At 39.7% G+C, this 23,458-nt stretch overlaps 1 protein-coding gene across 3 annotated transcripts; it reads right to left on the bottom strand.

Moving 5' to 3' along the window:
* Positions 1-5,553: 5,553 nt before the first annotated feature.
* On the bottom strand, positions 5,554-22,738 carry LOC113026680 (adhesion G-protein coupled receptor G1-like). Of its 3 annotated transcripts, none has more exons than XM_080300502.1 (15): positions 22,459-22,738; positions 21,047-21,136; positions 20,814-20,856; positions 20,524-20,656; positions 20,145-20,199; positions 19,309-19,393; positions 19,038-19,166; positions 17,101-17,250; positions 16,969-17,023; positions 16,798-16,889; positions 16,032-16,150; positions 11,718-11,998; positions 8,559-8,652; positions 8,128-8,456; positions 5,554-8,041 (listed from the first exon to the last, which is right to left on the bottom strand). In XM_080300502.1, the coding sequence occupies exons 4-15, from the start codon at positions 20,579-20,581 to the stop codon at positions 7,917-7,919; spliced, it is 1,572 nt and encodes a 523-aa protein (XP_080156628.1). In that variant the 5' UTR covers positions 20,582-20,656; positions 20,814-20,856; positions 21,047-21,136; positions 22,459-22,738; the 3' UTR covers positions 5,554-7,916. The 3 variants fall into 3 exon arrangements, with proteins under 3 accessions (XP_080156628.1, XP_026031518.1, XP_026031508.1); XM_026175733.2 differs by having other exon boundaries at positions 21,047-21,179; XM_026175723.2 differs by having other exon boundaries at positions 20,524-20,856; positions 21,047-21,179.
* Between the last annotated feature and the right edge of the window lie 720 nt (positions 22,739-23,458).

A 23,458-nucleotide genomic window follows, 5' to 3' on the forward strand; every position in this document is an offset into this window, starting at 1 on the left:
TACTAAGAGTAGCTGTAGATAATATTACATCTGTGGGATGATTACTGGTAATTTTTTCTCTAATGATAAAAATTATATTTGTGAAGAAGTTCATGAAGTCATTACTAGTTAACGTTAAAGGGATGGTTGGCTCAAAAGAGCTCTGACTTTTTGTCAGCCTGGCTACAGAGCTGAAGAGAAACCTGGGGTTGTTCTTATTTACTTCAATCAGTGACGAATAGTAAGATGTTCTGGCTTTGCGGAGGGCTTTCTTATAAAGCAGCAAACTATTTCTCCAGGCTAAATGATGATCCTCTAGATTTGTGACACGCCATTTCCTCTCCAGATTACGAATCATCTGCTTTAGGGTACGTGTTTGAGAATTATACCACGGAGTCAGGTACTTCTGATTTGAGGCCTTAGTTTTCACAGGAGCTACAGTATTCAGAGTCGTACGTAGTGAGGAGGTGAAATTATTAACAAGATAATCGACCTCTGTTGGGGTAGCGTTCAGATAGCTGCTCTGCTCTGTGTTGGTACAGGGCATTGGAGATGATAACAGTGGGTGGATTATACAGTGGGGCAAAAAAGTATTTAGTCAGCCACCGATTGTGCAAGTTCCCCCACTTAAAATGATGACAGAGGTCAGTAATTTGCACCAGAGGTACACTTCAACTGTGAGAGACAGAATGTGAAAAAAAAATCCATGAATCCACATGGTAGGATTTGTAAAGAATTTATTCGTAAATTAGGGTGGAAAATAAGTATTTGGTCACCTCAAACAAGGAAAATCTCTGGCTCTCACAGACCTGTAACGTCTTCTGTAAGAAGCTTTTCTGTCCCCCACTCGTTACCTGTATGAATGGCACCTGTTTGAACTCATCATCTGTATAAAAGACACCTGTCCACAGCCTCAAACAGTCAGACTCCAAACTCCGCCATGGCCAAGACCAAAGAGCTTTCGAAGGACACCAGGAAAAGTATTGTAGACCTGCACCAGACTGGGAAGAGTGAATCTACAATAGGCAAGCAGCTTGGTGTGAAAAAATCAACTGTGGGAGCAATCATCAGAAAATGGAAGACATACAAGACCACTGATAATCTCCCTCGATCTGGGGCTCCACGCAAGATCTCATCCCGTGGGGTCAAAATGATCATGAGAACGGTGAGCAAAGATCCCAGAACCACACGGGGGGACCTGGTGAATGACCTGCAGAGAGCTGGGACCAAAGTAACAAAGGTCACCATCAGTAACACACTACAACGGCAGGGAATCAAATCCCGCAGTGCCAGACGTGTTCCGCTGCTGAAGCCAGTGCATGTCCAGGCCCGTCTGAAGTTTGCCAGAGAGCACATGGATGATACAGCAGAGGATTGGGAGAATGTCATGTGGTCAGATGAAACCAAAGTAGAACTTTTTAGTATAAACTCAAGTTGTCGTGTTTGGAGGAAGAAGAATACTGAGTTGCATCCCAAGAACACCATACCTACTGTGAAGCATGGGGGTGGAAACATCATGCTATGGGGCTGTTTTTCTGCCAAGGGGACAGGACGACTGATCCGTGTTAAGGACAGAATGAATGGGGCCATGTATCGTGAGATTTTGAGCCAAAACCTCCTTCCATCAGTGAGAACTTTGAAGATGAAACGAGGCTGGGTCTTCCAACATGACAATGATCCAAAACACACCGCCCGGGCAACAAAGGAGTGGCTCCGTAAGAAGCATTTGAAAGTCCCGGAGTGGCCTAGCCAGTCCCCAGACCTCAACCCCATAGAAAATCTGTGGCGGGAGTTGAAAGTCCGTGTTGCTCGGCGACAGCCCCAAAACATCACTGCTCTCGAGAAGATCTGCATGGAGGAATGGGCCAAAATACCAGCTACTGTGTGTGCAAACCTGGTAAAGACCTACAGTAAACGTTTGACCTCTGTTATTGCCAATAAAGGTTATGTTACAAAGTATTGAGTTGTATTTTTGTTATTGACCAAATACTTATTTTCCACCCTGATTTACGAATAAATTCTTTACAAATCCTACCATGTGGATTCATGGATTTTTTTTTTTCACATTCTGTCTCTCACAGTTGAAGTGTACCTCTGATGCAAATTACTGACCTCTAAATACTTTTTTGCCCCACTGTATTCTTAAACTTAGTTACAGCACTTTCAGAAAGACATCTACTTTGATAAAGTCTACTCTTCACCGCTGTGTAATCAATTATTGTAAATGTAAATGTTATCAGGAAATGATCAGACAGGAGAGGGTTTTCAGGAAACACTGTTAAATGTTCAGGTTCGATGCCATATGTTAAAAACAAGATCTAGAGTGTGATTAAAGTGGTGGGTGGGTTCTTTTACATTTTGAGAGAAGCCAATTGAGTCTAATAACAGATTAAATGCCATGTTGAGGCTGTCATTTTTAGCATCTACATGGATGTTAAAATCACCCACAATAATTATTTTATCTGAGCTCAGAACTAATTTAGATATAACGTCTGAGAAATCAGACAGAAACTCTGTGTAAGGCCCAGGTGGACGATAGATGATAACAAGTAAGACTGGTTTCTGAGTTTCACAGCTGGGGTGGACGAGGCTAAGCATCAGGCTTTCAAATGAATTAAAAGTCTGTCTTGGTCTTTCATTAATTAATAGGCTGGTGTGAAAAATTGCTGCCACACCGCCCCCTCGGCCTGTGCTTCGAGGTTTCTGGTAGTTAGAATGACTCGGGGGTGTTGATTCATTTAAACTAACATAATCATCCTGCTGCAACCAGGTTTCTGTAAGGCAGAGTAAATCGATTTGTTGATCAATTATTAAGTCATGTACTAACAGAGACTTGGAGGAGAGAGACCTAATATTTAATAATCCACATTTCACTGTTATACTCTTTGGTTCAGATGTGGATACTGTATTGTTCTTTCTTTGTAATTGTTTATGTTTAAGTTGTTTGTTGCTGGTTTTTAGTTTGTTTTTTGTCTTTTTGGAAGCTTACACAGTCTCTATGGAGATGGGTTTTAGGGGGGGTAGCAGGAGGAGAGAAGCTGCAGAGAGGCGTGTAAGACTGCAACTCTGCTTCCTGATCCCAACTCTGGATAGTCATATTTTGGGGGGTTTAATAAATTTGTCCATATTTCTAGAAATGAGAGCTGCTCCATCCAAAGTGGGATGGATGCCGTCTCTCCTAACAAGACCAGGTTTCCTCCAGAAGGTTTGCCAATTATCTATGAAGCCCACATCGTTTCTGGGACACCACTCAGACAGCCAGCAATTTAAGGAGAACATGCGGCTAAACATGTCACTCCTGGTCTGATTGGGGAGGGGACCAGAGAAAACTACAGAGTCCGACATTGTTTTGGCAAAGTTGCACACCGATTCAATATTGATTTTAGTGACCTCCGATTGGCGTAACCGGGTGTCATTACTGCCGACGTGAATTATGATTTTACTGAATTTACGTTTACCCTTAGCCAGCAGTTTTAAATTTCCTTCAATGTCGCCTGCTCTAGCCCCTGGAAGACAATTGACTATGGTTGCCGGTGTCTCTAGCTTCACATGTCTGAGAACAGAATTGCCAATTACCAGAGTTTGACCCCCGGCGGGTGTGTCGCCGAGTGGGGAAAAACGGTTAGACACATGAACGGGTTGGTGGTGTACCTGGGGCTTCTGTTTAGGACTATGCTTCCTCCTCACCGTGACCCAGCCGCCCTCTTTCCCCAGCTGCTTGGGATCTGCCGGGGAACAGCTAGCGGGGCCTACGCTATCTTCGGCTGCACCAGCTCCAGGGGCCTGGCTAGCTACGGGTGAATGAAGGGTGCGAAGCCGAGTCTCCAATTCAGTAATCCTGGCCTCCAGCGCTGCAAATATGCTATATTTGTTACAGATATCATTACTGCTAAAGGAGGCCGAGGAGTAACTAAACATCTGACACAATGAGCAAGAAAGAAAAACAACTAAGTGAAATTACTTAAGAACAGTCATTGGTTACAGTAGTTTTGCGTAAACAGATGGGATGATCCATGATTTGGGCAAATTATGGCAACAGTGCTAGATCCCTTATAACTCTTCTGACCCACAGTTGCTTGCAAATGTGAAGTTCATATTAACTCAGGTTTTTTTTTTCTAGGCAGTTGCGGTATGGGTGCAGGCTCCGGGTGGAGCCAGGAGTTAATATAAAGCACCTTGAGGCGCTAGTCTTGATCATTTATACAATTATACTTTAAAAAACAATGAAATAACGGTCACACAGAAACAAAAGTCAATTACTTGCAACTAAATAACTATTATGAGATGATGTTTTGAAGAAAAAGGAAGTGATCAAATGGTACTGCTTTCCATATACGCAACAGATAAGAAGAAGTTAAGCCATAATTGTCAGGAACTGTTGAGAATTATAGGTTATCAAGGAAGTGAAACCTGAACTTGCATCTTATTATTTTTCTAAAAATGGCAACCAGAGTGTGCAGCAGTAGGTCAGAGGGTTCTCGAAACGTCTACCGCTCCACCATCGAGAGCGTTCTGACTTACTGCTGCACACTCTGTTTCAACTACTGCACCGCGGAGGACAAGAGGAAAAAACACGTGGGTGGGCAATTGGCACCATACTAACTCCCCTCAGAGACATTTATACTGGCAGACTTCAGCAGAAAGCCAGCATCATCATCAAAGACCCCTCGCACCCTGGACATTTGCAAAATAAAATTCAATATTTAGTATTTACTGTTATTTATGCTTAGCTAGATTATTGCAATGGTGTTGTGTTTATTATGTTGCTCTCTTTTTTGCTTGTTTTCTCTTTTTATTCTTCTCTCAACAGGTGATCCAGGTGATTTTTTTTAAGTGCCATTTCTCACTGTCCCTCTTCCCCTCTGTTTTTCTTTCCCTCCCTCCCTCCCTTTCTTTCTTTCTTTCTTTCTTTCTTTCTTTCTTTCTTTCTTTCTTTCTTTCTTTCTTTCTTTCTTTCTTTCTTTCTTTCTTTCTTTCTTTCTTTCTCCCAGTCATGTCTGTAACAACTGAAAATAAAACCAAGGTCAATCAAATGGACCAATATGGCAAGACTGCGATGATCCACTAGGTAAAGTAAATCCGTTGGGCATCTTTCTTGGCCATTGAGGGAAAGTCAGTGGAGTCCGTTCAGTCTTGTAAATATTGCGGAAGAATTCATGATTCAAATCTGAACTTTAAAAACTAGCATCTGTCATATTTAAGGAAACTTTCATTTCTACACTGATAAAAATATGAGTATTCTATTTTATTATGCTTTTATTGAATGTGTTTTGTCCTTTCCCCTGGTATCAGAGCTCGGATACTGACAGTAGTGGCCAGAAGTTTACATACGCTCATCACTGGCATGAATGTCAGTGGTAAATTTGGTCTTTTAATTATTTATTTGAATTGTTTTTTAAGTTATTCTTTAAGTTAAATTATTCAGATGTGTCACCACTTTCTCGAGGTCTGAGAATACCTAATCTGTCACCCTCATATGAGAGGAAATTGGTTTGGATGATTACACCAGGAATCCTCACACAATAACATGCATGCAGAGTGACATGTCAAAGATCATATTCAAGAGACAACCAGCACATGTAAGATTTCATTTATAATACATGATGTGAATCATATTATGCCATTTCTAAAAGATTTGATGAAAGCCCACAATGTAAATAGCTGACCTGACTGGCTACCTCCCTGGAATTTTTAAGGCAGAGGTAACAATGTTTAAAACAATAACAATAATAATATTTATATTTATAACAAGGTGCAATAATAATTAATGTGCAATAATAACAGTGTGCAATACAAATACACTTATTCTTCTTTTTTATACTAAGTTAATATACTGTGTTGTGTTGTTTGTTGCGTTGTGATGTGTCATATCGTGTCGTGTTGTGTTATATGTAGTGCCGACGTAGGACAGTTTTCCAATTTCATTGTACTACTGTACTATGTATGACTGTGCAATGACAATAAAGAGTTATCTTATCTTATCAGTGTAGAAAAACATCTTAGAAGATGTGGACAGGGTTCTGCGTAAGAGAGACTCAGCAGGCTTCCTAGCAAACTGTTTCCTCTATTTCCATCTATAACCTGAAACGTGTTTCTTGGTATATCCTGTGCTAAGCTTAAACAACATCACACACTGTTTGATCCAAACAGCATGTACTACATAGTGATGTTGCACTACTCCTGACAGTTTCAGGAGCTAGGGGTGGGTGATAAACACCTTTATCAGCAGGAGACAGAAGTGCATCATTGGCCATCCAGGTAAAAAGCAGATCATGGAGTCATGCATGAAATGCATGAGCAATTCATAAGAGTTCAGTATGGGGGCCCCACAGGGAACGGTTCTGGCACCGTTCCTCTTTACCATCTACACTGCAGACTTCTTCTACAACTCCACCCAGTGCTTCCTGCAGAAGTTCTCTGATGACTCTGCAATAGTTGGCCTGATCACTGATGGGGACGGCAGGGAGTACAGACGACTGACCCAAGGCTTTGTGGACTGGTGCCTGCAGAACTACCTCCAGATCAAGACCAGTAAAACCAAGGAGCTGGTGGTAGACTTCTGCAGGCACAAACATCCTCCACTGCAACCACTGAACATCCAAGGTATTGATATTGAGACTGTGGACAGCTAGAGGTACCTTGGTGTTCATCTGAACAATAAACTGGACTGGACTCATAATTCAGACGCCCTATGCAGGAAAGGGCAGAGCAGGTTGTACCTGCTGCGGAGGCTCAGGTCTTTTGGAGTGAAGGGCCGACTCCTGAAGACCTTCTATGACTCTGTGGTGGCCTCAGCCATCTTTTACAGTGTGGTCTGCTGGGGGGCAGCATCTCTGCTGGGGACTGGAAGAGACTGAACAGGCTGATCAGAAGGGCCAGCTCTGTTCTAGGATGCCCTCTGGACGCAGTGGAGGTGGTGAGTGACAGGAGAATGGTGGCTAAGCTGTCATCCCTGTTGGACAACATCTCCCACCCCATGCAGGAGACTCTGAGAGCACTGAGCAGCTCCTTCAGTGGCAGCTGTGGCACCCACAATGTGGGATGGAGAGATTTTGCAGGTCTTTCCTCCCTATTGCTGTCAGACTCCACAACAAAGACTTCAACCGATCAAACACACACATCCACACATGTGCAATAGCAATAACACTAAGTACAATACTCTTTTCTGGCATCGTTGTATTATACTCAATTGTATATAGCATTTGTATTCTATTTTATTCAATTGTATATAGTATTTTATTTTATTATATTCTATTGTGTACAGTTGCGCACAGTATCTATTGATATCTTATTCCAGTGTTTTTCTTTTTTCTAATTTTCCATGTAACTTTCCACTCTCCACTGCTGTAACAAAACAAATTTCCCACACGTGGGACTAATAAAGGTTATCTTATCTTATCTTATCTTCATGCATAAAAAAAGAGTGTCTCCTGTGGGTATTGCTGCCACCTTGTGGCACCTGCCACCTGGTTAGACTTCTTATGTCAGGTCATGATGATGGAGTTGAATATTAACAGTATCAGTATCTGGGAAGAATTGGGGAGATTAAATACAATGTATTTTAAAATACTCTTAATGTATATAGATCATTTAGAGATTACTCTAGTTGTTTTTCCTTTTTACCTGAAAGCTGCTATAAATAATAACTTAATTATAAGTAGGTACAGCACTAGGAACGATTTATCAGAAAGACCTCAAAGGGTGATGCAATGTAAACTCAAAGAGCCACTCATTACAACCAGGTTATACAGAAGAGCATCTCTAAGTGCACAATACATCACAAAAAAGCAAACAAAGCTTCAAATGACGCGTCAACTATTAAATCAGTCGTCGATTTTGATAGTCGACTAATCGTGGCAGCCCTATTGGTTATACTGAACTACATATCAATAGAAGCACAACACCTAATATAGGTCATGGATAATGCATTAGTCTTTTCAGTTTCTGCTGTTGAAACTAGTAGTCATCATTTTCTGAGAGGAAGAGTCTCTGATTGATGAGTTATTTTCAGGTTGAGATTTTGACCAGGCCATCGCCACAGACCACAGGAAAATAAATAGACCTGTGAAGAGAGAGACATAGTTTGTCAGTTCTTCTATTAAATGATCAAAGTCCAGTTAATCCTTGACATGATGATCACATACTAACCTTGAAGGGAGTTCAATACGGTGAATATGTAGATCCCAGCGAGTGAAACGTATGTAGTGCTGGCTAACCCCCAAGGTAACCCAAGCACACAGCTGAGGCCCAGCACTGTGACACAGTCCTTCCATAACCTCTTCTTTCTCTCTTTGTTTATCTTCTTCCAGTCACTGCTGCTTCCAAAGCTTCTATCACCCCTTCTTAGCTCCAACATCTTAAACACCACCAGCCCCAGCATGCAGGCATTGAACACAACCACCAAGAAAGGAAAGGCCACGGTAGTGATGTAGCTGACTACGAGGAGCTTTTGTTCAGACTCGTTGCTCATCCAGCACCTGCTCATTAATAAAGAAATTAAAAAAACAGCATGAATTTGCTAAGAAATAAAATCTCCTGGCTCACTCTAATATAAAATGATACCAAAGATAGGTTCTTACATGTGTTGTGTTAAATTGCTGTTGCTGTATTTCAGAGTGTATTTGCCATAAACACGTGAAATCCCACAAACAGCTGCAACCAGTGTAGGAAAACCTGAAAACATGGAAGACAGAATTAATGTCAGCTGAATGTTCTTTAGGACAGCGTGAGGCATTATTGTCACTGTTCCTCTGCTTTAAGGTCCCTTTTCACATTTACCCCCCCCCCCCAAAGAATGCAAATTTCAGTTCGCATCACCTCAGTAAGACCATGTGAAAATTAAAACAAATCATCCAAGGTGAACTTAAACATCTTTGTTGCCCTTTTGTTAAGACATAGAAAAACGCACCAGACAAACATGCTGCAAAAGGAAATGGTCGCCTTAAATGCATATATTGTATAAACTCAAAATGCGCATTTCACTTAAGAATTAAGATGTGAAAATGTGATCAGATCAACTTGTTAGATATTCATTTCCTATTGAAAAAAACAAACAAAACAGAAATAAATAAGTCTTCTCATCAGATATTGATGCTTCTTTCCTGTATGACACAAAAAATAGGAGACAGATGTTTGTTTGTTTTTTAAGTTAATTCCTAATAAAACTAACTGTAAGATGTTTAACTACATTGCTGTTTGCATTATTGCTGAAGTCCTAAATGATCACCTTTAAAGTGTTTGTGCTAATAACATCATGTACAGTCAGACAGGCATGGAGAACAGCACTGACTGCAAGAGGCTTCGAATAGATCACATAGTTCAATTCAATATATAAGACTTTAAGAACGCACAAGCATCTACTTAAAATTTTTTATTTAATCTATCATCTATGATATTATCACGTACAATTCTAATGCATTGTGGCGAGCTCAGACAAGGAGGAGACAGAGGGATCGTTTGGTCTTGCTTCCCACAGAGTTAGCCAGGGAGCACAGCCGTTTATTAGCATTCAACAGGAAACACAACGCTGCTAACTCAACTGCTCGGCGTAGCTCTAGCATAACAACAACCACAAGAAAAAGGCGCTCTCTCCACCCAGAAACACACAGTCGCAGAGAGAGAGAGAGCATCACCTGTAACCATGGCAACATAACGCTGCCGCCTGGAACAACAAAACATAGCTGTCAAACCCCAAACAGCCCTGACCCGCTACAGTATTTTGTTCATCTCCCTTAAATAAACAGGCAGCCTTAAAGTATGAAATATTCATTTATAAAAACACATATAAATGTATCTACTGTCTCAGCCACTGAGACAGTAGATACAGGCCTTATTGTGGCCTCATTGTGAGCTTGAAGACATTTATAATGTTTAAGTAGTTTAATGTGTAGGTGCTGACGATAATCACATTGTGAATGAAAGCCGGGGAACTTTGGTAGCACGGAAACAAGTGGCTATTCTTTGTGACCGAATGGATCGGTCCCTCATATTATCATTATTTCACCCAAAGGCACTAAGTTAATACTTAGTGCCTGCAGAAATACATAGAAATATAAACAGTACTTGGTGACAACTTTGCTTTTAGCCTTTAACCCTCTGGGGTCCAGGGTATAATTGGCCATTTTTGACTACTTTTTATTTGGCGTCTATATTTCACCTTTAAAAACTGTTTATCTTGCCCATCTGTTATGTTCTCATTTTGACATACTGTATAAGCACAACTGATCTAAATTCAGACTTGAAATGCAAATAGAAATTGTACATTTAAAAAAAATATGCACAAGTTTTGCAAACAACAAAGTTATATGGTACTATTTACACCCAAAAATGCAACCAAGGCTAAGACGTTTTTATATAACCATTTAAAACTACTTACAGAACAGTAAGGTGTTCTGCACCAAATAGGAAGGCACACAAATTCTTTATGCAACTCCAAAATATAATTTGTATCCACTAAGACAGAGGAGAACAGCACAGGGATAAACCTGCAGGTCTGACAGCAGGTGTGTCACTCCTGTTTTCCACCTGGAGACAGCGTTTACACTGCGATCTGCCTTTTGTGGCTTTTTTGCAGCAACTGTGACATTCTCTAGTAGAAGTGACTCACAAAACAAAACAACGACTACACTACACACTAACTACACAAGATAACACACTAACGTGAGACTCCAAACATGGTAAACGTCACAAATCTATCACGTATCTATCAAAACTCACTTTCTCTTTCTTTCGCTCACTTGCTCTCTCTCGCTGGTGTCACTCCTAAAACTTCCCCCTCTTCCTAAACAACCAAATGCCACATTTTTTGATTGGTCGAAATGGTACATTTTTCCACCAATAGGGAAGGAGTATTTTTTCTTTTCCTTTTTTTTCACTCCCAGGCTGAGAGTGATTGCTAGTGCTGTTTGTTCCCCCTGCAAACACCACTGTTTTATTAAGAAAAAAACATTGCGTGTATTTTTTTATCATACCTCTGGTTTTACATGGCCGATCAACACAATTTAAAAACTGGTGTATAGTTTGAAGTCCGCACTTTCGACCCAAATTGAAATTTTGTTTTTACATTTTGCGACTCATTTTATTTCTCTATCTGATAAGAAAACTATTCAATCAGAATGTTATTTGTGGTGATGACATACAGTTACACTTTCAAGCACTTTTAAGCACCACATCTGAAATTCAAGCACTTTTCAAACCTTGAAAAGACAATATTAAAATTCTATCATTTTCAAGGATTTCAAGCACCTGTACGAACCCTGTCCTTAAAATTTTGTGCCCCATGCTGACTGCACAGGTGATCTTACCAACAGCTGTTGATTCTAAACAACAGAATAAATTAGAATGACTAAAGCTGAACAATATACAATCGTCCATATCAGATCGTCTGTTTCACAGTATTATTATCTGAACTTGAAACACATCTCTCTTAGACAGGCTTTTCAGTTAAGGCCTAATTTATAACAGTGTCATTTAATTACTTTTAAAATACATACAAGACATTTCATGATTCGTGATTTTTTTAAGTAGTTTTGTACCTATTTGCCCTAGTGTTTGGTCAGTGTCTGTTGTGCTTAAATACAGTAGGTTATGCAAATAAGGCGAATTTACTTGACATCACAATACATCAGAATAAAGGGTTTAAGCCTTTATTGTGATGTAACACTTCAACACAATCCACTTTCATTTAAACATTTGTGACAGTGTATTGCAGAGCAGCGTCCCACCTAAACGACACTCACCCCATCCAATCAGGCTGAGTTTGAGCAGGTACCTCCTCACATAGATGTTGAAGACCCGGATGAGCAGAAGGTAGAGGTGGAACCCCTCCAGAGCACTCCAGGTCAGGGTGGCCAGCAGGGACCAGTGTAAAACCAGACCCAGTACCAGGCAAGATGAGCCGTCCTCTTTTTCCTTCAGTAGTTGGGCCAGGAGGCTGGACAGCAGGAAGGTGAGATGGAGGCAGAACATCGCCACTGTTAGCTGCATGTGCAGACTTATGGATTTCTCAGGATGCCGCCGACTAAAACAGAAACAGAATTATTCTCTTGTTGCCAACTGTGGAGATAGTGGATATTATCTTGCCTTTTTAGATGTGAGATGATGGTAATAACTCCACACTAATGCAGCAGATAAAACTATATATAAGAAAGGCCATGAGGCTGTAGCCTCACTTCTCTAATGGTCTCTTAACTAGATGTAGCCACAAAGTTCACTTAATACCACACTTTGAGTAGCAGTCGCCTCATTTGCATCATATAATGTTAGAAATGTAACAGAATATGGGTTGAACTGAAATGGGAAAATCAACAAATTCATTAAACAAACAAATTACAAAGACAAACATGACAAAATCACTCTCAGGCAGATATATTAATGTACACAACATTTCTTTAATTAATTACTTTACAAATTTCATTCACAATCACATTTTTTTAACCATTAATATTATTGAGTTTGTTTTCTTAATGTTCAGGGTTTTTTTTATGGCATTTCCAGGCCCTCGTAGCAGTGTTTCTTTGAGGCTACTTGACAGAAGATGTCTCTGGGGAAGTGACTACATTTTGTTTATACCAGTATCAACATGTTGAAAAAAAATAGTTCCCAAAATGTAAGCAGCAACTGAGCTTTTGTGACGCAATCTCTGCAACCTCACACTGTCACTGTCACGGACCCAGCTCTGGAGGACTCGGGGTCCGTGAGCAGTTTTGACTGTTGATGTTATTGTTGTTATTATTATTATTATTTTGGTGATGTGTGTGTTTTTCTGCACTGTGCTGTGTTAGTCTGTGTCCCACTCATATGTATAGGCAGGGTATGGGTGTGTATGTCTGCGGGTGTGGCTGGAGGATGGAGCTCAGCCACCTGCAGGCCTGAGGGGTGTGGCCCTGCGGAAGGACTGGCCACACCTGAAGTTCATGCCACACCTGTTGGTGATCAGGGCTCGTCGGGGGAGCTACTTAGGAGAGAGTTGGAGCTCCCACCGGCGCGGGATCATTGAGTTATCGTACCAAGTCAGTGTGTGTTAGCTTAGGTCTGTGCTGTGCGTATATGCCCGCCGAGGGTTAGTGTTGACGGCTGCGTCTCTGGTTTCCCTACAGGAGGAGGAGTGGTCCGGAGAGGCAGCACGCACGGGGGTGCGGAAACACAACAGCGGGGAGCACGAGCACAGATATCGGAGGGAAGCACGCACACGGGGTTCGAGGGAGCAACGGGGAGTTATTGTATTTACAGCCTTTTCACTGTAAATAAAGAGCACTGTTTGCATCGCAGAGTCTGCGTTTTGGGTCCTCCTTTCCCCACATCCCCACGGTCTGCCAGCCAGACCGTGACACACACGCTCATCATTCTTTGCAGAGACAACTGTTAAAGGAAGAGGGATGTTTCTTTATACAGGGAACCCTGACAAAAGTTAGCAAATACATCTGTAGCAAAAGTTCGACCCTTTAGTTCATAAAAAGCACAGTAGGAACTCACAGTATTTGTGTCCTCAGAGGTTTTTGCCACAAACCAGACTCAGATATACTCTGTCAGAGTATTACAGGCTATTAGTAAGTTCTTTGGTGATGCAGAGTATGAGTGCATTCTATTTTATTTTATGTAATTACATTGCTGTGGAGACACACATAGGAGAGTTAGTCTGAGTCAAGAGTTTCTTCTTTCCCTACAGAGCTCTACAGATACCAGCTGTTTATGTAAATGGAAGCGGTGTAATACTGCAAACATCAGGATATGTACTGCTGCAGTGGAACTGTGGATAAATTCACTCCATGTATTCTATTTGCCAAACAACAACAGTTGTTTTATACAGCAGTGTTTAATCATCCACAAGTCAACATGTCAGCTACTCCTCAGATAATCGCTGACCTAATGCACAAACTGGACTCTATTTGCTCCATTTGCTAAATTCCTCCTTGTGAGACTTTAATTGTTGCAATTTAAAGAAGACTCTGCAGTTAGCAGAAGGTACAGCTATGACTTCATTTCATCAGAGTACTCGGGAAGACCAAAGTGAGTCAAAAACAGCTCATGACTTTTTACAGAAAGTACTGTATCACATTGTGCAGAAACTACGGCCTCTCTACAGGACTTACTCAATTTAGCAGGATTGAGTAAATAATCTTGGTCTCACTTTTGACCTGTTGCCACCTGAGAAACAGCGTCAAAAGCAGTTTACTTCTCAGTGCCATAACAACATTGAACCTCAAGATATACTGCCCCCCTCGATTCCCCTAGTACCACCACCTTTTCCCACTCCTCTTCTTCCTGTAATAAGTTGTCTTCTGTATAATATCATAGCCAAAACTAATATTGTGAAAAAACGGGAAATACTTGCACCATCATGCTACTCCATTACATTTTATTAAATGTATGTATATTAACTGTATGGGTTCCCTTTGCTTGTCTTTGCCTGAAGGGCCACCATGCACCAGGTGTCATGCAAAGCTAGTTATCCCTGACAGAATTAGTTTCTCCCCCGTTGGGAGCGCAGGAGACACAAATGCTGTAGGAGATAACTACCTTGGCACAACAGGTGTCAAAGCACTGACACCATTTGTTCATTTTTTAAATACTGCCACTGGATTGTTCAATCAACTTTCTTAATGTGACCGGCTCCCCTCTACCTTCTCACGCACCTTGTGAAAAAGTTTATTGTGGAAGAAGTGGTGAAAAGGTGGAGCTGGAAAGCTGAGAGAAAACAATAAAAAACACTAAACTAAACATAAATGCAGCAAAATGTGTCAAAGTAACGGCATGTAAGCCGTCAGGGTTGCCTGACTGTGAACCAGCAACAAATAGTAACCAATCCTTACAGGTTGCTGCTGCTGCTGCTAACACCAGCTGTGGAGAAGTGAGGAAGCAATGGAGGAATGTGAAATGAAAAAATGTTTTTTTCATACTAGTGAATCTTTCTCAGAATCATTTTGTCATGTCACTAGAACAGGCTGAAACCATCTTGAAAATGGTGAATATTAGGACAGCTGCTGGCCCCCGATGCCATCTAGCTCAGTGAGGATTTTTCTACAATCGTACAGAGATGTGTAGAGGGTGGAAACATAACCAGCATACAGAACAAATGAAATGTAACTGATGTGAAGTCATTTAGAAAAAAAACATATTAATCACAATACTAAAAAAAGATGCAAGAAAACTAAATGAGTTAAGATCCGCTGTATTTACACATCTTGTGATAAAAAAAAAACTGATGAGGTTGTGTCCTCAACTGATGACAGATTAGAGCCACTGCTGTTTGCTTATAAAGTAAGCATTGATATAGATGATGATAAGCTCATTGTTCTAGATCATACAGCATATAAGCATCTTCTGCTTTTGATAAGGTGCAGCCCCATGTACTGATGGACTGACTGGCCTCTGAAATTATTTTACTTGATCAGATTTTAATGTTACATTTGAATTTTTTAACTGAGAAACTTGAATGGGATTTCTGTAAAATGTCCAACCCTCTCAAACCTATCAAACTCCAGCTCTCCTGAGGGCTGTGTTTTTTCTCCTCTGGTTTTTATCATGTACACAGACAGCTCCTAGACTTGAAGTTTCCTGATAACACTGCACTGCTGCCTCCTCTTCAGACCTCACAGTCAGGTCTGGCTGATGCTTTGCCTGCATTTGTTAAATGTTCGGAATGACGATTTCCTTAAACTTAACGTGACTAAGAGTGGGTCATTAATCACTGATTTAGGGGAAGACAGCTGGAAGCCAAAGGCTAGTATGAGCATCAGCCAGGTATAGAAGTCCAAATTGTGCATACTTTGCTTAAGAAGCAGTTGGAAACAACCTGGTACTTCCTTAATTTCTTCATCGTTTGAGATGCAAAATTCTTAAGAGTATCGGTTTGTTCTTATTTTTTCATCTCTTATTTTCATCTGCTCATGTTTGAGTGTGGGTGTTGTGGTCAGAGACCTTATCACTGAGCTGCTGTCACTAACGAACTCAATAGCTTTTATACAGTCTATTTTCTCCAGTTTCTCATTTGATCACAATTGGGAACTGAAAACTATAAAGTTTTAAATGTGAATAATATGATATCTACTCACTGTAGATAAATATAGATGAACAAACTGATCAGTGCGAAGGGGGCGGAGAATCCTGATCCAATGTAAGTGATGTAGTTTAGCTTGTCGGCATCAGCTTTTGTCACCGATATTCCTGGATTCTGCAACATAAAAAGATGAAGTTGTTGTTTTGAAATGTATTTTACATAAGAAATTTGTTTTAGTAGTAGACCAAGATTTGTTAATTTATCAATTGCTAAATTTCCATGTTAAGATGGCAAGACATTTTGGTGCAATACATGGTTGGGAATGTATCGGTTGGTTCACCCTTCATCACAACTATATGATGAGTTAATTATTTTTGTAAGTGATCCATGTGCTGGCAAAGCTTAAAATTAGAGTGACAGGTGTGCTGACCCATAGCCTTAAATTGTGACTTGATACCATGGTGGCTCCCTCTATCTTTTATACAATCTATGTGTAACACACTAGTTTGCTCATAGAATAGAATAGCCCTTTATTGTTATTTTACATGCACAACAAAGTATGTGTACAGTGAACTTATAATTATAATTATAATTTAAATATCATAATTATCATCTTTGAGTGTATTGCTGACATTTCAGTTCTGGTCATTTGGTTGTGGAAAGACTGGAACTAAATATGTGGCTATTTATACAGTATAAATTTGAGACAGCCTCTCAATTCAAATTGTTTATCAACATGTTTATCTAATTAAATATTAATTAGATAAATATGGTGTTTGCCAAAGGCTTTTATCATATGTAGGAAGAGATTTTCAGCTCACCACAAGCACAGCAAAGAAGCTCAGATGGTTGCAGCTGCAAATAAATTCATGTGCCGTGTAATTTGTGTCACAGCCTTCATTGCTCCAGTAACCTATAAAGAAAACATTCGGAGTAACTAAGTCATTTTATTTAGAAACAAAAACACTGAAGGTTGACATCTCCAGTAGTACCTGTTCCATCCTTTGCTGATGTTTCCTTCCAAAATACACACGTTCCACTTTCAACCTGGAATCAAAATGAACGGTAAACAGGTTGTTACATTTTCTATTTAAGATGTTCGTCCAACACTTTTGTCTTTTTACCTCTTTGTTGTGTTTGAAGGTTAACGTGATGGGTTGTGAGAGATTCTCGACTGCACGGTTTCCTGCCCGCACACATACGGCTGAGTCCCTAAATACTTTGCCATTTCTGCGGTGAATTTGTGGTATCCTACTTCTTTGGGGAGGACTCAGCTGAAAGGACGGCACATGACAGTTATGTTAGTGGCGCCTCCACCAATGAGTGATTTTATTAAACAAAAGTCTAGCAGTGTTGCCGGGTCTCGACTAACTCAGGCCACTGTTAGAAGTGATTGTGAACTGGCACTCAGGCGGACCACCTTTTCACAGAATGCTCTGTCATATCAGGGAGTGAGCTTCTGGAATAGTCTTCCACTGTCAGTGAGGGAAAGTACAAGTCTACCCATCTTTAAGAGTCACTTAAAAGGGCGGCTGAGGGACACACAAACATGTGATCATGTTTAATAATCATGCGTTATATTGGACGTGAAAAAGAGTTAGTGTATTACAAAAAGGGAAACAACTGTTAGTGCAATGGGTGAACGCAATATCACGATGGTGAGGGCATGTACAATACTGGGGTTTGTGCAATATAATTGATGTGTTTCCGTTATTGTTATCTATACTGTCCTCTGTGTCCACTCTCCTTGTCATTGTTTGTTCTAGTATAATGTGATCACTGTTTTTGTCCTTGTCACATGACCTGTAAATAGTGTCTCTGTATGTTTTTACTAACTTGTGTTTAACACCAACCTGCCAGAGGTTCTGCAGATGGAAATTAGCCCAAGCCTATAATCTGGCATATTTACATTTGTTAAAATGTTCATTAATATGTATTGCCCCTCTTTCTAAAAAATAAATAAATAAATAAAATAAATAAAATGTTAGGGTGGGATTAATATGAAAAAATGTATCTCAAATCTCAAAAACTAATCTAGCCTTTAATCCTGGCAGAGGACTTGTAGTTAAATTTCAAGATATTTTTTTTTAAATGTTGGCTAGTTGTAGCTACAGTTTGTACAGCCACAAGCGCAGTTTTATGAACAAAGTATTTGCATTTTGAAGATTTCTTTTATATTTCTCGCACTTACATGTTTCAGACCATTAAACAAATTGTAATTGTCATGATCCTGGGTCCTTTTGACCCAGCATTTTGTGTTTTCTCTTCGATTTTGGTTCTGTTCTTCCTTTGTTTAGTGTTTACTCTGTTCTGCCCGTGTGTTCCTGTTTTATTGTGAAGGTCTGCGTCTTATGTGAGTGTTTTCAGTTTGCCTCCCTAGTCTCGTTATGTTAATCACTCCCAGCTGTGTTTCCCACCTGTGTGTAATCTCCCTGTGTTCTCTGAGTGTATTTAAGTTGTATTTTCTGTCTTAGTAATTGCTGGTTCGTCTGTGTTGTTTCCCCTCGGTCTCCCTGCGTCTTCCCATATGTATTTCTCCGGACCTCCCTGCATCCTCGTTCTGGTTTGTCTTATTAGTTTACCCAGTTTAGGTTTCCAGTTTCATGTTTTGTCGCCACCGCTGTTTGTACTTACCCACCCCTGTTAATAAACACTCACCTGCACCAGAGCTGCTGCCTTTTGGGTCCTTCCTACATTCCACACGGCTTGCCCCGGCAATCCGTGACAGTAATATTAGGTAAAGGTAGCCAAAGATTGTTGTTGTGAGTAGCCTTTTTATAGAACTGTAGTCAGAATGCATTACTTTTCTGAAATAAACATTTTAAAGTCTAATAAAGTTGTTTGTACACTGGTTGAGGAATTTGTCATATAAGACAAATATAAGACAAACATTTTAGACTAAATTAAAGCAAACATTTCTCATTGTGGCCCTCAGTGAAAACAACTCTTTATTAAAGGAGCAACTTTTAATCATTTTTCATGATAAGCAACAGCTGATTGTGAAGAGACTCTGCTCGTGGGAATATTTAAGTTTTTTTCTGTTGCTTTTAGCGTTACCAACCTTAAAATAACTGCTGTTTATTACAGAGGCCACCACCAGGACATCCACCTCAGGCACATTTCCTATGCTTCTCTGGAGAGCTGATGATGGGATGTGAACTCTATGTTCAAATGTAGGACTCACATCAACCTAAAAAGCATACACGAAAACATAACTTTAAAAAATGTGTTGGTTGTCAGTAATTAGAGTTCATTAATACAAAAATACAGAAATTCAGATCAAATGTAACTTTTTCACTTCTAAAAAGCACTTCAGCTCCAAATGACCTCACCTCTTGAAGCGAGTCTACTTTGAGTTGTTTGATGCCTGTCAAGGAGCGGCCTGTTTTGCAGGTCATAATTCGATCCTCGTAACAACTACCAACAGATATTTAACATAGTTCAGATATATAAACATGCAAACAGGGATATAACTGAGGATAAAAAAGACAAACTAATGCAAAGAGATGAGAAGTAAGATCAATTATTTCATAGTGGACCTTTCTCTGCTATTTGATTACTTCATTTGTTCATGGATATACATTTAAAGGAGAAAAAATGAAACTGCAAGAATTTGAGATGAACAGAAATAGATTCTGTTGTATTTGGTTTAAGCATCCTTCAGTGCTTTTCAATTTGCACAAAATAATGCTGAGCTGTGAAACTCTGACAATAATTAAATAATAATGTCCATATTATCACAGTATCACATTCTACAGCTTTGTCAATTCCAAGCAGCTAACAAAATCCAAAAAGAAAAATAAGAAATAAATATAAAAAGTACAGTAAATCATCCAAATAATGTTTCTAGATAAATCAAGTATGTAACAAGTTTAAATACACGCCAACATACACAATACACTTAAACAATAATACAAAATTATGGTTATTCCAAAGTGTTACACTGTGTTCTTGTTTGAAACAGCAGTATTTGTTACAATGAGTATATGTTAGAGGCTGTATACTAATACTCTAATGATTCTTATTTGATGATGAAGCCATGTAAAACCACTGAAAAGCAGCCACTGTTGAAAACAATTAACAAGTACTGACAGCATTTATTCATTCATGTAGGACAATTTATTTTTCACAAACAGGAATGCGACATGTACAGTAGAAGCTGCATTACCCTATCCATGATGGGTCACTGTCTCGGCATTCTTTAAGAACATTTTTACAAAGGTCTGTCAAAGTAAAACACACAGAAAAGGAAAGACCAAAATTAGCATAATGAATACATTTAAACAAGACTGGAAGCTGATAAAACGTCTAAGTGGCATCTAACTCCAGAGACACATGAGAGACAAGATGTTATTTTACAAGTATTTGATCAGCACTTGATAAAATTGCAGGTAGTTTTGTGAAACTGGTTGACTTAGAGTCTTTAATAGCTATTGGTAACAAAGAAGCTGGGTAATTTTACTTTTTCAAGGATTCATGACTTTGAGATTCACTTCACAAGTATACTCCTTTCAACATAAGAGTGATAACATGGTAGGTTTACTCACCAATAGCTCGGGACATAGAAAAACAGAGGGCTGTTGTGATAAAAAGTATAATCCACATTGCGTCTCACTCATCAACAGATATAGATTTGCTGTAAGAGGTCCAGAGGGTATTTTTCTGTCTGGTTGACGTTTGCTGAATGAGGGGGAGTTTCATATCTACATATATCACATGCTTTAACAGATCTGTGGTTCACAGCTCAGAAAAGGAAATGACTCACATCAGGCAATTTCTTTCAGTGCTACCACAATAATCAAGTACTTTTAAGTACTAAAGAAGTGCTGATACTTACAGCTTGCTGAGGAAGTAAAACAGGAACTTGCGCCACACCAGTTCTACAGGTTGCAGCACACAGTAAAATAAGATGCAAATCTTTGAAAATAAAGTCTTTGGAGGTAACTGGACTGCTGTATTTTTCTATTCTTCCTGACCTGTTTCTCTTTACATAGTCTATTTCATTTCTAATCAGAATAGCTCATGTATTATTCCAAAAATTCCGTTAGTAGTGGTTTGCTTTAAACTTACCTTAGATCTAATGAGGTTTGGTGTGATGGACTTGTGGTATTACAGGTTTATCATTTTAAGTAGTGGCAAGGAAAGTTTTCTGTTCTTCCTCTGCTAGTGGGTAACCAGATCGACAAGAAGATGTGTCAGACACCTTCATAAAGACATGCACAAATTATTCAAAATTATATATCAGGTCTAAGAACTTCAACAGATGTCATGAAAAGTGTAGCACTCCACCCGTTATACTGAGTCTAAACCCTCTTACATCAGTTTAGACCCACTATTTTGGGTGTTGGATTAGTTATTGCATCAGATTCCACAATGGTTTTGGTATGGACAGGAATCAAGGAAACTAACCATAAACCCCTTGCCTGCATGTTACACTTAAACACTAATGAAAGAATTGATCCCAGACAACTTAAGCACAAGAACAGAACATTTACTGTACTTTGGTGCAGCATAAAAATGTACAAAAACACACATTTTTTATAAATTCAAATGATATCACAGTTACTTTAGAAAATGAAATATCCATCCATCCATCCATCCATCCATCCATTCGCTTCCGCTTATCCTTTTCAGGGTCGCAGGGGCGCTGGAGCCTATCCCAGCTGTCATAGGGCGAGAGGCGGGGTACACCCTGGACAGGTCGCCAGTCTGTCGCAGGGCCAACACACAGGGACAGACATTCATTCGCACATTCACACCTATAGTGACAATTTGGATTATCCAATTAACCTATCCCCACAAGAAAATGAAATAGATATTTTAAATTAAATAATACCATATGAAATATTATTAAGCAACACAGAAGCAGGTTATCACATCTTGGTGGTGTTGTGCCAAAATGTGATTGCCTGTCAAAAACTGATTTTCGGTATTTACCAAGAAGCGATGGCCCATAGTTACACTGCTTCCCCCCCCCCCCCCCCCCCCCCCCCCAAACAAAAAACAAAAAACAAAAAAGCAAACCACACTTGTTGGCCTATGCTATGTGAAATGTGTCAAATATATCCCTCATGAATGATATCAAGTCATCTTGAGCCACAAACAACATTCCTATCACAAGGTAGAAGCCACAATCAGTTTTTGGCAAAGTGCCTTTTAGTTTACTGTCCAGTTAAAAAGTCTCGTTGACATTAAAAAATGGCTTTTTAAGAGTAATCTGGCGAAGAGGACAACAGAAATTGCAACAAATATAGCAAGAGTTCTATAAAGATATTTTAAGTGGCCAAAAAGTACTGGACTGGTTATGTATGTACAGTAACATACATGCAGTCATAAAGATATAAAGTCATAACTGTTATTTTATTATTATTTTTATGCATAACCCCTTTGTAAATCCTGTTCACTAAAGTCCCTTGACCAATATAAGTAAAGACACTGCACATAAAAATGGAAACACAGTGGCTCTGTCGGTGGCTGCTCACCAGTCCACTGAATCCAGTTCTCGGCTCCTCCTGAGGACACCGCGCTGTCTGTGCTACAGCGCGCCAGCAAGTCACTTTACAGCTCTCCGACGGTCCATATCAGGGTCCGCTGATCAGACGAGTTGTCGCGACCAACCTTTAACCTTAGCAGTTGCAGTTGAAAACACCTTTCTACACTGTGGTGCGACTCTCGGAAATGTCACCTCACACTGTTAACGTCTGGTCACACACAAACAAAGCCAAGTATGTCGCACGTGTTGAACTGACACCCGTGTGTTTCTCCGCTATACGTTCTCTCCTTCTCAGTCTCCGCTCAAAACTAATATGCTACCTTCACAGATCTCTAGAACATTCGAAGTTGCATACGAGGGAATTATATTTTGTGATTCATATGATAGTTTTGTTGCTCTAATTAACTACATTTACCTTTGTGACGTATTAAAATGCATATTACATTTAGATTATATTTAGATCACATGGGTTTAACTGTGAATACCATATATTATTGTTGCATTTAATCCCATGGGAATTTTGAGTACTTACTCCGGAATTCTCATCTCTTACCTTTGGCCCCTTTGGCCAAACCTCAGAGAACTATTACAACCCACTGAGGTTGAGAAAAGAACTGAGGATTTAAACATGTAGAAGTTAAGAAAGTTGATTTCTCTAAAAAAATGTCAAACTGAAAACAGACCACTGTTGCACCCTTTATTTGAAGTCTGGAATAAATGGTGCATTAAATGCTGTAATAATAAAAATTGAGTCTCTCTGGACCACACCAGGAAAGGAAGAAAAGTTAAATCTCCATAAGGAGTTCATTGCAATGGATCTATTTTACTCTTTTTCCGGATCTTTTCCAGATGTTAATATTAGTTCACTAGCTCAGCTTTGCAAAATCCACAGTTCGGTAAATTGTTTATCATATGCATGGTATTACATATCTCAATGAATTCTGAATAAATCAGTCAGACCGACTTATCACACTGATGACATCACTATA

This window comes from Astatotilapia calliptera, chromosome 1 (genome assembly GCF_964374335.1).
Source record: "Astatotilapia calliptera chromosome 1, fAstCal68.1, whole genome shotgun sequence".
In the NCBI taxonomy this organism is placed as follows: domain Eukaryota; kingdom Metazoa; phylum Chordata; class Actinopteri; order Cichliformes; family Cichlidae; genus Astatotilapia; species Astatotilapia calliptera.